Source organism: Nicotiana tabacum, chromosome 9 (assembly GCF_000715075.1).
Source record: "Nicotiana tabacum cultivar K326 chromosome 9, ASM71507v2, whole genome shotgun sequence".
Classification (NCBI taxonomy): domain Eukaryota; kingdom Viridiplantae; phylum Streptophyta; class Magnoliopsida; order Solanales; family Solanaceae; genus Nicotiana; species Nicotiana tabacum.
In genome coordinates, this window is record NC_134088.1 from 5520428 (window position 1) to 5535294 (window position 14867).

The following is a 14867-nucleotide window of genomic DNA, read 5'->3' on the forward strand; positions in this document are numbered from 1 at the left end:
GAAGAGGGTTGGCAGAGGTTAGATATTTGAGCTCAGCAGCTAAGAGGCAGATGACATTAATAGGGACGGGTGTATGAGTGTGGTTGAAGAGATTATTATTGCGGTTGATTGGTTCTTCTTACTACATGTTAAAGCTCCAATAGAATTCCCCTATTTGTTCTGTTCTAAAAGCAAGTGGGGAATCAACAGAAACACGAGTAACAAAATTCGTTCAAGTGTTTGATCCACGAAGAAGACAAGCATTTTGATCCTAAGCACGAGCATCATCCTCAACAGTTTCAAAAAATACAAGCCATATCCTTATTTTCTATGTTGTGCCTTTAATTTTTAGCTGTCCATTTCCCTGAAGACTTACACCAACAAACTTGTTACTACTACTATTGCTTCTTTTTCTCCCTTGAATTTGGTTATTTTCTTCACTGGGGTTGTTTCTTTTTGCTTCTTCATTTGGAAGTTGATTAATATTGAAATGAAGATTATGTAAAAAAACAATGGAGTTTTTGAGGTTGTTTACTTGGTCTTTATGGCATGTAAAAAGTCGTTTACATGTCTTCGTTTTATTGTTAATGTGGGATTCTTTCTGTCTCATTTTTGCTATTTTTTCATGTTTGTTTGTGTTAGGTAACCTTGTATGACTAATCTTGATAAGATTAGACCAACAAAATTGTTTAATGTCATTAATCGTGAATACAGAGTTTACTCGCCTTTTGGCGGAATCAAAATCCTTATATGCATATAGCAAGGATCAAAACAAAACTATTGTTATGTAATTTACAGGCTTATATCCTAAATAGACCTCCATATCCAATGGATGTCGTAAAACACCTAATTTTAGAAAACCTCAATTCACCTTAATAAACATACACAGTACCAGATTGAGATGACTACAAAAGTAACATGAATAAAGCACAGCTAATCTCGGCAAGTTTCGAATCAAGAAGTGACATGCCCAAGGAATTATCTTGACATCATGTTAAATATCTGAAAGCATCGACCACCTTCAGGGTCAACAATAGCACTCAGGCACACATAAAAACAACAAAGGAACTTCATGTTTTAACATCTATAACAATTCCAAGCATATTAAGTTTTTTTAAAAAAATACTGAGAACCCGACGAAAGGAACTTCAAATTTTAACATCTATACCAATTCCAAGTATATCAAGTTTAAACACGTAAAATAATCTAATAAATTAACTCAACAAGGAATATCAGATGCTGATAATTGGATCCTTTCATTTCCATGACAGGCTAAAATACTACATGACAAAAAAAGAAGAGAAAATGACAACCCAAAACTGTCTTGTAAATAGTTCTCCAATATCGACCTTTTCAACGGTTGGCCTTGGCAACCCTCTCAATATCATCCTTCTTTTTAATGGCATAGCTGCAGAAACAAACATAATCCATAGTAGTAAGCAAATAAGTTGCAAACATCCAAAGAAAGTGATTTGGAAAAAAAGGTTCACAATTCAAGTATACTATTTTATAACGAAGCAGTAAGTTTGAAATATATTTATAATTTTCTAAGATGCGTGAACACTCAAAATCTCAAGCCTTTTACTTGTTTGAAGAACCCTTAGCAGCATTGATGAGTTCATCTGCAAGGCACTCAGCTATGGTCTTGATGTTCCTGAAAGCACTCTCACGTGCACCAGTTGTCAACAAATAAATGGCCTGGTTAACTCGGCGAAGTGAAGAAATATCAACAATCTGACGCCTCACAACACCAGCTGAACCAATACGAGTTGCATCTTGCCTTGGCCCACTAGATGATCAAATGAAGAAGACAAAGCTATTAATGAGACATATATGGTAGGCATGAACTTCACTTAGAAAAAACAGTTGAAGAAAGTTGAATATTTATTAGCAAAAATCATTATTTTATTTGAGATTAGTCAAACTAGTATTCAAAAGATCCACCAGTATTTTGGATACTCAATGTTAGTATTTGCAAATATGGATGGCCAAACCAATATCGGCAAATACTGAAACAACATTTGATGCCAAGATGGGCCCATTGTTACCCCAAAAATAAAGAAAGAAGAATATATGGATTAATTAAGCGCCCATCATCAGTGCGCACCTATTGATGACAACATCAACAATTACTTGAATTGGGTTCTGGTCAGTCAACAAATGAATGATCTCTATTGCATGCTTGATGATGCGGACAACCATTAGTTTCTTCCCATTGTTCCGTCCATGCATCATAAGAGAGTTGGTGAGCCTCTAAACAATTGGGCACTGGGCCTTCCTGGAATGCTTAGCCTGGTATCTACCAGCTGTGTGTGGCATATAAACTAGATGCTTGGAAGTAGTTGCTGTAATATAATCCTCAACAGAGATGTCATTGATCTTCACCAAAAAGTGAGATCATAGTTAGAGAGAAATTTTAAATTGTATTCAAGATAAGTTTCAGCCTTGCTAATAGAGGAACTTAAAAATAAAACTCAAGTATAAAAGGCAGAAACAGAAGATACAATCACCTAGGTATTACTTAACACTCTTCATTTTCTATTTCTATCCAGTGTCTGTTAATTATTAAATTTACATTTCTAACAAAATGTTCTCCATTTCAGGAATGTTGTTGAGAAAGAATTACACACTTTTACTGAATATCAGCACCTAGTTTTCGTGGAATAAGAAACTAAACACCAAAGCACATAATATTACCCTCATAATCTCCCCATTCCCCAGAATTAGCTTATTTGCCTATCTAGTACCAGTCAATAGAAGTGCAACCTGTGACGACCCGGCCGGTCGTCTTAAGAATTAACGCCCTGATCCCCTATTAACTGTTTTCCTCGTATTTATTTCTGCTATTTTGGTTTGTCGAGACATTCGGTTCAGAGTTTCGGAGAGTTTTGTGACACTTAGTCCCTAAATGAGAGCTTAAGTGTTGGGAAGTTGACCGTAGTCGGAGCAGTGTGAAGACGGACTTGGAATGGAAATCAGATGGTTCCGTTAGCCCCGTTAAGGTGATTTCGGGGTTAGTAGCGTGATCGGAATGTGTTTTGGAGGTTCGTAGCTAATTTAGGCTTGAAATGCCGAAAGTCAAATTTTTGAAGTTTCCGGTCCAATAGTGAGATTTTGATCCGAGGGTCGGAATGGAATTTTGGAAGTTGCAATAGTTCTGTCATGTCATTTGGAATGTGTGTGCAAAATTTCAGGTCATTCGGACGTGGTTTGGTTAGGTTTTTGATCGAAAGCGTATTTTGAGGAAATTTGGAGTTCTTAGGCTTAAATCCTTGATTAATCCGAGGTTTCGATGTTGTTTTAGGTGTTTTAAGGATTGATACAAGTTTGAATAAGGTATTAGGTGATGTTGGTGTTTTTGGTTGAGGTCTCGGGGGCCTCGGGATGATTTTGGATGATTGACGGAAAGATTTTGAAGTTAGAGATTTAGAAAATTTGTTGGTGTCTGTCATAACCGCACCTGCGGTTTGGATTCCGCAGGTGCGGAGCCGCGGAAGCGGATTCTCGATTCTCCTTCAGATTTCGCATATGCGAAATAAGTATCGCAGATGCGGCTCCTAGGTTGTTTAATGAAAGTTGCAGATGTGACATGTGGTCCGCATAAGCGGGACCACATATGCGGTCCCAGAGCCGCAAATGCAGAAATCGCGGGGCAGAACATATAAATAGTTGCCTTTGCGAAAATTGGCTATTCTTCCACCACTTTTATCCGGGTTTGGAGCTTTTGAGGGGGATTCTTGAGAAAAATAAAGGGAAATCGATTGGAGGTAATGTCCTTGACTTCATAACTCGTTTATATATGATTATAGACCTAATTAGTGGTGAGAAATTGAGGAAAATGGGTAATTAGAACTTGAGTTTAAGAGGCCTTTAAATGAGGATTTGAGTGGCCATTTGGACTCTGATTTTAGTGTTCTTATTATGTATAGACTCGTGAGAGTACGAGGCTTCTAAAAATGTAAATTTCACCCGATTTCGAGACATTGGCCTGAGGGGCATTTTGGTCATTTTACATGATTTCGCGTATTAGTTTAGAATTTAGTTGTAGAATTAGTTACTTGAAGTGTTATTTATAATATACAATTGAATTGAATAGATTTGGGCCATTTAGAGCTGGATACTCGGGGCAAAAGTGTGGTTTCAAGTTGATTTTGAGCCGGTTCGAGGTAAGTGGCTTGTCTAACCTTGTGTGGGGGACCTTCCCCTTAGGATTGATATGTTTGGTAATTGAATTGCCTTGTGCGTGAGGTAACGGGCGCGTACTTGTGCAAATTATTGGAAATCCGATTTTTCTTAAAGTATTTATTAGCATGATTCCTTTCCTGCTTTATTATACTTGCAAAATTTAGCATGTTGTTAGTTAGAAAGCATGTTTAGTTGACTTGAATTGCCTAGTTGCTTAAATTGTCTTGATTGCACTACGTGAAACATGTTAGGCTAGAATTACTTGTTTCCTTGATATGAAATTTCATTTCTGAATATCTTCTTGTTGTTGCTGCGTATTTATATTGGGACTACGGATATGGAATTCCAGTAGCTCCCTCCTTGTCTGTTTACTTTGGGACTACGGGTTAGATTCCCGGTAGATCCCCCTGCATATTTACTTTGGGACTACGGATTAGATTCCCGGTAGATCCACCTGCACAGTTATATGGAACTACGGGAATGCACCCGATAAATTCCCCCAGTATTGGGTATTTACATTTGGGACTACGGAACGGGATTCCGATAGATCCCCGCGCACTATGAGTTGGACTACGGGAAGGTATCCCGGGAGATCCTTCGGATATATATATATATATATATATGGACTATGGGATGGTATCCCGGGAGATCCACTGGAGATGTAAAGATGGGACTACAGGACGGTATCCTGGGAGATCCCCGATTTTTACTATCGGTGCTGAGTGTGTTCCCTTTCCATGTTTACCAGGTTCTGTATAGTTGTTGCTGTTCTGTTCACCCTGTGTTGTTTTACCGTTGTATTCATTTATACTGTTCTGTTCTATACTGTTAACCTTTATATTTTATTTAATCTCAGTAGGGCCCTGACCTTCCTCTTCACTACCCAACCAAGGTTAGGCTTGACACTTACTGAGTACCGTTGTGGTGTACTCATGCCCCTTCTGCGCATGTTTTTCATGTGCAGATCCAGATGCCGCTGATCAGGCCTACTATCGTTGAGGGAGGCGATTGCTTAGAGACTCCGAGGTACATCTACCGCGTCCGTAGACCAAGGAGTCCCTTTCTATTCCTGCTTGTAGTATTTAACCCTTCTGTACTTCTTTGTTCTTTATTAGAAATTCCGGAGTTAGAGCTATGTAGTATTTCTTTCTTAGCTTGTGATTCATGGATTTTCGGGTCTTGGATTTATGATTGGTGTTGAGAGTTAAACATGGTGTATGCCGAGCGACACATTTATACACTGTTATTACTTTATTTTTGTTTTTAAATTGTTTTACTTTCGCAAGTTTGGTTATCTTCCGCAAAGTTAGGCTTACTTAGTCGTAGAGACTAGGTGCCGTCACGATGGTTCACGGAGGGCGAACCAGGGTCATGACACAACCATGCTGAGTGAACATCATCTAAATAGAGACGGATAAACCTAAAATCACATGGACATGCGCAGTCCAAAAAGACGTAAATATCTTGGATTCAGTGCAGATGAACGAATAATATGGCAAAGGATCTACATAGGTAAGTGACACAAATTATTGCTAGAAACCTCTCAGTCTTGTAGAGATATCTATATAGCAACAAATAAATTGTAAAGAACTTCTAGTGCTAAGTGGAGCAACATAGTATAATTTAAAGGAAGTACATTCAGCTTGATTTTAGGAAAAGGAAGGAGTTTTTAGCAGCAATAAATATGTCATTATGAAAAAATGAGTTACTTAAAAGGAATTAAGAGAAATGGAAGGTACCTGAACATCGTCGTAGGTCCAGCGATTGAAAATCATAACATCGTTGTGAACCTTATTCTTTGCGCTTGCATCCACTGGGGCACATCCACTGGGGCAACTACTACACCTGCATCATTTCTTCTTCTGCCCCGATTATTCACCTGCTGCACTGAATTTAATATTTAAAACAATACATTTCGCATGATTTTTGTGTTTGTAAATAATGATAGAGAGAATAAGGAGAGAGTAGTTCACCTTCGGCGGAGAAGAGTCTTTGCTGCTGTCTGCTGCGTTAAAACACTAGAAAGTTTATAGTAGGGTTTCGGGGAAGTTGGGCAAATGCTAATGTGATAGCTCAGCCCGGTAAATATTGGGCTTTCTACTCTGCTGTGTCAACAATCCGACTTTATCATCAGGCCCAAGTCCACTGTCTTTAGGTCACAAATAGCCTGAAGTGATCTTTACCTATATGTACTTAGGGGTGTCAAATGGGCGGGTTGGGCTGAATTTGGGCGGGTCAAAATGGGTTAGGTTAATAAATGGGTCATTGCCCAACCCAGCTCAAAGTGTATCTGGGTCAAGATGGGTTAAACAATGGGTCATAACCCAACCCGCCCAACTTGACCCATGTTTTAGAACCATGCTCATCTTAATAAAAAAAAGTCTAAAAATGTGTAAGTTGAATTTTTTTTTGGAGGGTTGGGGTAGGGGTGGAGTGGGAGGGTGAGTAGTGCAAAAAAACGAAAAAAAATAGAAAATAAAAAACTAAAAATAAAAAAAGGTAAATTATTTTTTGAGGGGTTTGCAGAAAAAAAAATAGAAAATTAAAAATACAAAAAAGTAAATTTTTTTAGGGGAGGGGGTTTTTACGGGGGGAGCGGGGATGGTTGGTGCAGGAAAAAAAACAGAAAATTGAAAATACAAAAAAAAAAGATAAATTTTTTTTGAGGGGAAGGGTTTTGCGGGGGTGGGGTATGGATGGTGTAGAAAAACAAAAGAACATAAAATTGAAAATACAAAAAAAAAAGTAAAATTGGGACAACTAAATAAATTTCTATATAAGTTGGGTTGAGATATCTTTTGTTTTGGGTGAGTTTAATGGGTTGTATTTGGGCTGCTTAAGGGTCAGAATAGGCTATAAAATATGGGAGAAATTTAAAAATAGCCAGATTTACAACTGGTCATTCAAAAATAGCCAGTTTCAAAAGTAATCGAAATTTAGCCACTTTTCATGTAAAGATAAATCTGAGCAAAAACACTGTTCAAAACCCGGAAAGTACGCCCGTATATTATACTGGAGTTCCAGCATAACTTATGCTGGAACTCCAGCATATTATACGGGAGTTCCAGGATAACTATGCTGGAACTCCACCATAATATGTTGGAGTTCCAGCATAAGTACACTAGAACTCCAGCAGCAAGTATAAATGTCCAGTATAATATACTGGAGTTTGGAGCACCGACGCTCCAGTGTCCCGTATATTATACAAGAGTCAGCAAAGTATAACGGTCCAGCATAATATGCTGGAGTTCGTACACAGATGCACGAACTCCCGTATATTATGCGGGACCGGTCTCTGTTGCAGCAAAATAGTGCCTATTTTTTATTAACTTCGTAAACGGTGACTATTTTTAAATTACCAGTCCAAAAACTGACTATACCATGCTATTTTTACATAAAATATAATGGGTTAATTTGGACCCATTAGTGTCTGGATTGAGCGGGTTAGATGCTTTGGGCCACCCCCTCAATGTCACCAAAGAAAAAGACTTGTAGCCAAGCCTCAGGAGCAAAAGCACCTATGGATAAGATCCACCACACTGTGTGTTAACTCTCTCTGTAAAACCACCCACTCACCCACCCACCATCATCCATGGCGGGTCTTGCCACCTTCACTCTCACACCCACCATTTCCTCTAAACCAAATACTAAACCCCTTTTCCTCCCTTCCCTTAATTCTTCTCTTTTTGGCCTCCGTTTTCACCTTCCTCAGTTCCGTTCTTGCTCCTCTCTTATCTATTATACTGCCACTGTCTCCGCCCGCTACGGCGGCGGAGGCGGCCGTGGTAACTTCCGGCCGCCCCCACGTTCTGATGATGATGAAGCCCTTGATATTTCCTCTATCAGGTATTCCACATGTTCTTTTGTTATGCACTCAGCTTGAGTAACATTATGTGAAATTCTTATATCTATTTTGCTTTTTAATAGAGTTTTTTGGTTATTTTGATAGTAAATGTTTTTGTTTAATTTTAAAATGTATTAGGTTCTTGTTAAATATGTTAACTTTATTTTAGTTTCTTCTGTTGTGCGCTCAGCTTGTTGTAATGTTTAGAGGAAATTCATGTCCTTTTTTTTTTGGTTTTCTTAGTTATAGTGATATTAAATGTTCTTTTTTTTTTAATGTTAAAATGTATTGGGCTTGTGTTAGAGATGTTAACTTTTTTAGTTTTTTTGTGGTGCTTTGAAATAGGTCAGACAAGGTTAGGCTCATTGATGAAAAGCAGAACATGGTTAGTCTAATTTCATATTTGCTTTTTTGTGTTGGTTTAAGAAAATTTTATTGATTATTGATTATTTTTTTCTCATTGGTTTTTGTTATGTAGTTGGGGATAGTGTCAAAAATGGAAGCTCTTCAGAAAGCTGAGGATGCAAGCCTTGACTTGGTATGTCCTTGAAAGACTGAATTGATTGTATGTAACTTTTTTCTTCAAGTTTTGGGCTTATGGGGATAATAAAGTATCCCTCAACTGTGATAATGTATTCCTCTATTGCGCGGCGTTTGTGCTAGTAATCTTGTGTTGTATGGTAAAAAAGAATGTGGAGTCAAGAAAAGAATTTTATTCAAAAGATGGTAAAAAATATACAGTTATAAGTGTTAAACTAGGCAAAGTTGACTGCAGTTACGAAGCTCCAAGAAGAAAGATAATATACTCTGTACTGGTATTTTTTTTGGGGTGGGGGGTTACAGGAAGATAAGAATAATATTGCTTCGGGTTATTAGGTGTAGTTAGAAGCAAAGACGGATCTAAGATTTAAACTCTATGGGTCCAACGTTTAGAGTTCTTCACATGAACCACTATATTTTTAAAGTAATGTGTTCATATCTATTATTTATTGTAATTTTAGTAAATTTTTACACATAAATTTATGCTCCACGTCGACAATATTGAGTTCAGAGGAACTCTGTACCATAGCGGTGGATCCCCCCCTGTTTAGAAGGGAATACAGTACTTGCAGGAAAAAAATTGAAATGCAAACTGATGCTTATTTAGTGGTCAACAGAAGTTCTATCCTAGGTTGAGCTAGAGGAAGAATAGCTTATCCAGAATACTGATTAGGATAAAGTTAATATTGGTTTGATTATATTATTCTTTCTTTGGTGGATATTTGTAGGTGATTCTATCTCCAGAAGCAGATCCGCCGGTTGTCAAAATGATGGATTACAAGTAAGATATATCCATCAGAATTTTTTGGTCTCTAAACTTCAATTATGACAGATTTTTCTTGATTCCTGGAACGATCTAATTACACGTGTGTGGAATTTGGGTATAAGTTTTATGAGTCATTAAGGTTGTAATTTGTAGCTTGACACATCTAATAGGAGTAATTGTCAAGCCCTTTGTTCTGTTTCGCTAGTCCCAGTTTTACATGAAATAGTTACTAGTATAAGATTTAAGAGTGTTTACTATTTCGTAGGGTTGTATAATATTTTCTTGTGTTCAGGGAATAGAATAGAGAAGTAGAATTGAAAGAGTAAAATCATCAAATACATTCTGCTTGAGCTTGACTTTTGACTCTTTTTTACCAAACTGGGTTAAGAATATTTCTTAAACCGGAAGCCGAGCTTGTATGATACTGTGAAAATCATATAGAACCATGCAAGTTTCAAAAGCATACTATTTGACTTGAATAAGGCGGGTTAGAAGCTGTGATCGTAGGTATATGCTGTGCTATTTTTGCTTGATGATTACATTATAGTGCAAGTTATTATCTCCATATCAAATTTAGATAGTTTGTATGCTGAAGGAATATCTTGTTCATGGTTATCTTACTATTTTGAGTTGCTTAAAGATCAATGTATTGATATTATGCTTTATCTTTTGTCAGTAAGTATAAGTATGAACTGCAAAAGAAGAAAAAGGAGCAGCAAAAGAAAAATGCTGGTAAATGTCTTGCCTTTTAGAGGTTTGCTTTTCTTTTGAAGTAGAGACTCCGTACTAACTTCCTTTTACCGACGATTTTTTTTCAATTACAGCCAGCCGCATGGATTTGAAGGAGCTCAAAATGGGGTAAGTTAAAAATGGGAGCATTCTTTAACAATAGAAGTCTTTTTGTACTTTTTTGTTGATCGTACCTTCTGAATGTAAACTAATTTTTCTGTGTTGTTATTTAGTATTAATAATTAGGTTGACATTTCGATCAATATAAAATGAGACTGACGAGTAAATTGCTAAAATAACAATCAGACTGAAAAGTTAACAGAGAGATATAAGTCACATCTGCTTTGGCTTGACTAAAGAAATGGACCATGAAAACCTTTTCCTTGATAGGTAAGAGAGTGAAGTCCTGAAATTTCAGAGTTTTGGAGAAGATAGAGAGAACATAGGATTTTGTTCACACACCATAAGTCTTGCATTTTTTATTCTTTCAGAGTCGTAAGTCTTCAGAAACGGTTCTTCTCATCTGCTCGCTACTCTTTTATGTCAACAATTGTAGTATGTAACCCTTTCCTCTGTCTCTGAAGGGATTGCTGCTCTGTTAATATTTGGCCTCTATGAAAAAGTGCTTGAAATTTTCTTGCCATTTCTCTGGTGTTAATAGGATTTCTCAATGGTAAAAAGGGAATTTCGAATATTTGTATTTCTCTTTGCTTTAGTTAAATTGCTTGACATATTTACCAGCAAGAAAAGTTAGTTATATTGTTAGGTTTTAACACACGGTAAGCGCTTCAATATCAATGTTCTCTGAAGTAAAAAAGACCAGTAAACCTAGTAGGTCACATCTTTTACGGTTGTAGCGCTAATCTTTACTAATATGTTGCGGCATGGTACATTTTTTACCCTATTTTCCCTCATTTGTTTTGGCCTCCTTTCCTGGTAACTAGGTAAGCCTAACAAATGCGGGAATTAAACTACACTTGCAGAATAAATAATCAAAAGCCGAAAATAACTGAAGGAAACAATATTTAAATGTCGCTCGGCATATACACATAACTTCTCAAAATCTGATACACTATCCCAAAACCCGGAAACTCACGGATCCACAAGCTAAGAAAATACTACATAGCTCTAATATCTGGAATGTCTAACAAGAACAGAAAGTACAGAAGGGCTAAATACTAAATGCAGGAATAGAAAGAGACTTCTCGGTCTGCGGACGCGGCATATATACCTTGAAGTCCCGTAGAATCGCCTCGCCTCAAGAATGATAAGCCTGAGTAGAGGTACCTGGATCTGCACATGAAAAACATGCGCAGAAAGGGCATGAGTGCACCACAGCGGTACTCAGTAAGTGCCAAGCTTAACCTCGGTTGAGTAGCGACGAGGAAGGTCAGGGCCCTACTGAGGTTAAATAAAAGATATAATTCGACTGTATAGAACAGAAAACAGTATAAGTATGAGCAACAGTGAAAGTAACACAGATATAAAGGACAACAACAACTACACAGTAACAATGTAAACCCCGAAGGAAAATACAGCTCAACTACAACAATATCAACCGGGGATCATCCAGGATACCGTCCTGAAGTCCCAATTATACATATCCAATAAGTCTCTCGGGATACCGCCCCATAGTCCAGCTCATAGTACATGGGGATCTACTGGAATCCCGTTCCGTAGTCCCAAACATAAATACCCAGTACTGGGGGAATCTATCGGGTGTATTCCAGTAGTTCCATATAACTGTGCAGGGGGATCTACCGGAATCCCACATCCGTAGTCTCAAATATAAACAGACAAGGGGGGAGCTACCGGAATCCCACATCCGTAGTCCCAATGTAATCACACAACAACAACTGGAGAAATGCTCAGAAAACTATCAAACTTCATATTAAGGCAAACAATTAGTCTAGCCTAGCATGCTGCACAGACTTCAGGTAAAGCAGTTAAACAATTAAGGCAATTTAATTATTTAGGCATGCTTTTACTAAGCTAACACATGCTTTAAATAGTACAAGAACTAAACAGGGAAGTAAACATACTAGTAGTACTTAATAAAAACCGGATTTCCAACAATTAGCACAAGTACGCACTCGTCACCTTACGTACAAGGCATTTCAATTAACAAATATACCAAATCCTAAGGGAAAAGTCCCCCACGCAAGGTTAGACAAGCCACTTACCTCGAACAAGCGCAAGTCAACCCGAAACCACGCTTTTGCCACGAGTATCCGACTCCAAATGGCCCAAATCTATTCAATTCAATTGCATATTAAATTCTAAGCTAATACGCGAAATTAGGTAAAATGACCAAAACGCCCCTCAAGCCCACGTCTCGGAATCGGGTAAAATTTATATTTTCGGAATCCTCATACTCTCATGAGTCTATGCATAACAAGAACACTAAAATCGGAGTTCAATTGACCCCTCAAATACCCCTTTTTGGGTCTCTTAAACTCAAGCCCTAATTACCCATTTCTCCCAAATTTTCCACCACTAATCAGGTATTTAATCACATAAAAACGAGTTATGAAGTCAAAAATGTTACCTCCAAGTGATTCCCCTTGAATCCCTCTTTAACCCTCTTCAAAAAGCTTCAAAATCACTTAACAATGGAGGAAACTAGGCTAAAATTCGCGAAATAAACCTTTTAAAACATTCTGCCCAGACATTTAAATCATTCTTCGCGAACGCGGTCAAAGCCTCGCGTTCGCAAAGCACAAAAATGACTTTGACCAAAAACCTCTTACGCGAACGCTACAAGGCCCTCGCGAACGCGATGCTTTACCCAGACAAACCTTCGCGAACGCGTTCCTCTCATCGCGAACGCGATGAGTAAATTCTACTGGGCCAATTTTCGTCCTACGCTAACACGAAGCCTAATCGCGAATGCGGTTCACAAGTATCCAGCCCTTCGTGAACGCTGCAACAGCTGAACATAATCTGCAACTTTTTAACAACTTAAAATGATCCATTGAGCATCCGAAACACACCCGAGACCCCCGGGACCTCAACCAAAGGCATCAACATATCCTAAAACCTTATTCAAACTTGTACCAATCTTCAAAACACTTCAAACAACATCAAATTCCCCAAAACACATCGGATTCAAGCCTAAGTTTCTAAAATCTTCCGAATTCCGCTGTTGATCAAAAACCCAACCAAACCACCTCCGAATGACCTGAAATTTTGCACACACATCCCAAATGACATGACGGAACTATTGCAACTCTCGGAATTCCATTCTGACCCTCGGATCAAAATCTCACTATCGAACCGGAAACTTAAAAAATTCAACTTTCGGCATTTCAAGGTTAAGTTAGCTACGGGCTTCCAAAACACAATCCGAACACGCCCGTAAGACCAAAATCACCTAACGTAGCTAACGGAACCATCAGATTTCCATTCTGAGGCCGTCTTCGCACTGTTCCGACTACGGTCAACCATCCCACACTTAAGCTCTCATTTAGGGACTAAGTGTCCCAAAACTTAAAACCGAACATCCCGGCAAATCAAAATAGCAGAAATAAACTCGGGGGAAGCAGTTAATAGGGGATCGGGGCGTTAATTCTTAAGACGACCGGCCGAGTCGTCACATTTATGTGACACACGCTCTTTCCCTTTTAATCTGTTCCAAATGGGGCAGAGGGCTCGTAGTACCCCTTTGATTGATCCAGCCTTTTCTTCGCTTCAGTAGTGAATCACCTACTAAAGGGGCCCTCTGTACCCAAAACAGATGCGCTGACCAGACTGTGCTACACCTTGTCTCACCACCCCGAAGCATATAGATCCACCCGATCGATGAACATTCAAACCAAACTCGCCCATCCTTTTGGGAAGAATGCCACCTTTTTGTATTTAGAAACACTATAACTTCCTTTTTCCTTAATGAGATGATGTATAACCACACAAATGTCAAAGGCCTGGTTTAGACCACAAGGTTTAAAAGTCTTTATTTCTTTCTTAATCTCCGTTTCAAGTCATAGGGTGCCTCATAAATTGGGACGAAGGGAGTAATACGTGACATCTCTTATCCTATTTTCCCTCTCTTGTTTATTTTGGCCTCCTTTCCTGTTATCTGAAAAGTTTTCTTGAATATTATTGCAGTTACAATATTGATTCTCATGATTATTCAGTGCGTTTGAGAGCTGCCCAGAAGTTTTTGAAAGATGGCGACAAGGTAGCTCAGAATCTTGTATTTCAGCATGCAAGTGCTTTAGCGAATTTGATGATTTAATATTTAAACATTATTTAATGGTAACTACTGCAGGTAAAAATCATAGTAAACTTAAAAGGTCGTGAAAATGAGTTCAGAAATAATGCTATTGAGCTAATAAAGCGTTTCCAGAATGACATTGGCGAGGTAAGTTGGTGCATGCAGGATTTCAATTAGTTCGCGTGAAGTAGTAATCTAACTCTTTTTCCCTCTCCGGCTAGTTAACGTCTTATATTATGGTGTGCCATTCGCAGCTTGCAACCGAGGAGAACAAAAGTTTCAGGGATAGGAACATGTTCATAGTTTTGGTACCGAATAAGGCTATTGTACAGAAAGGTCAAGAGCAACCGAAGAAAAAGGAAAAATCAGCAACTGAAGTCTCAGCCAGTGTTTGAGCATCAGATGAATTTATTAGCAGATAATCATATGCATATGTTTCTAAAGTGAAATGTGAGATGCCACCCTGATATATGTCTTGTATAGAATTAGTCAAATACAAGCCTGTAATAGGATATACACTTGTGTAGTCTCTGTAACAGTAGCAAGAAACATTCAAGTTTTTGTAGTAACATCTAATAGGTAAAGTTGAAGTAAGTTGAGCTTTACTT

The 14867-nt window shown here is 38.1% G+C and overlaps 1 protein-coding gene and 1 pseudogene across 1 annotated transcript; one reads left to right on the plus strand and one right to left on the minus strand.

Moving 5' to 3' along the window:
* Positions 1-1332: 1332 nt before the first annotated feature.
* On the minus strand, positions 1333-7758 carry LOC107769136 (small ribosomal subunit protein uS7-like; annotated as a pseudogene).
* LOC107769135 (translation initiation factor IF3-4, chloroplastic-like) lies at positions 7658-14864 on the plus strand. The gene is made up of 9 exons (XM_016588317.2): positions 7658-8010; positions 8354-8393; positions 8487-8546; positions 9277-9329; positions 9991-10046; positions 10139-10172; positions 14151-14223; positions 14314-14406; positions 14514-14864. The coding sequence occupies exons 1-9, from the start codon at positions 7757-7759 to the stop codon at positions 14652-14654; spliced, it is 804 nt and encodes a 267-aa protein (XP_016443803.2). The 5' UTR covers positions 7658-7756; the 3' UTR covers positions 14655-14864.
* Positions 14865-14867: the final 3 nt, after the last annotated feature.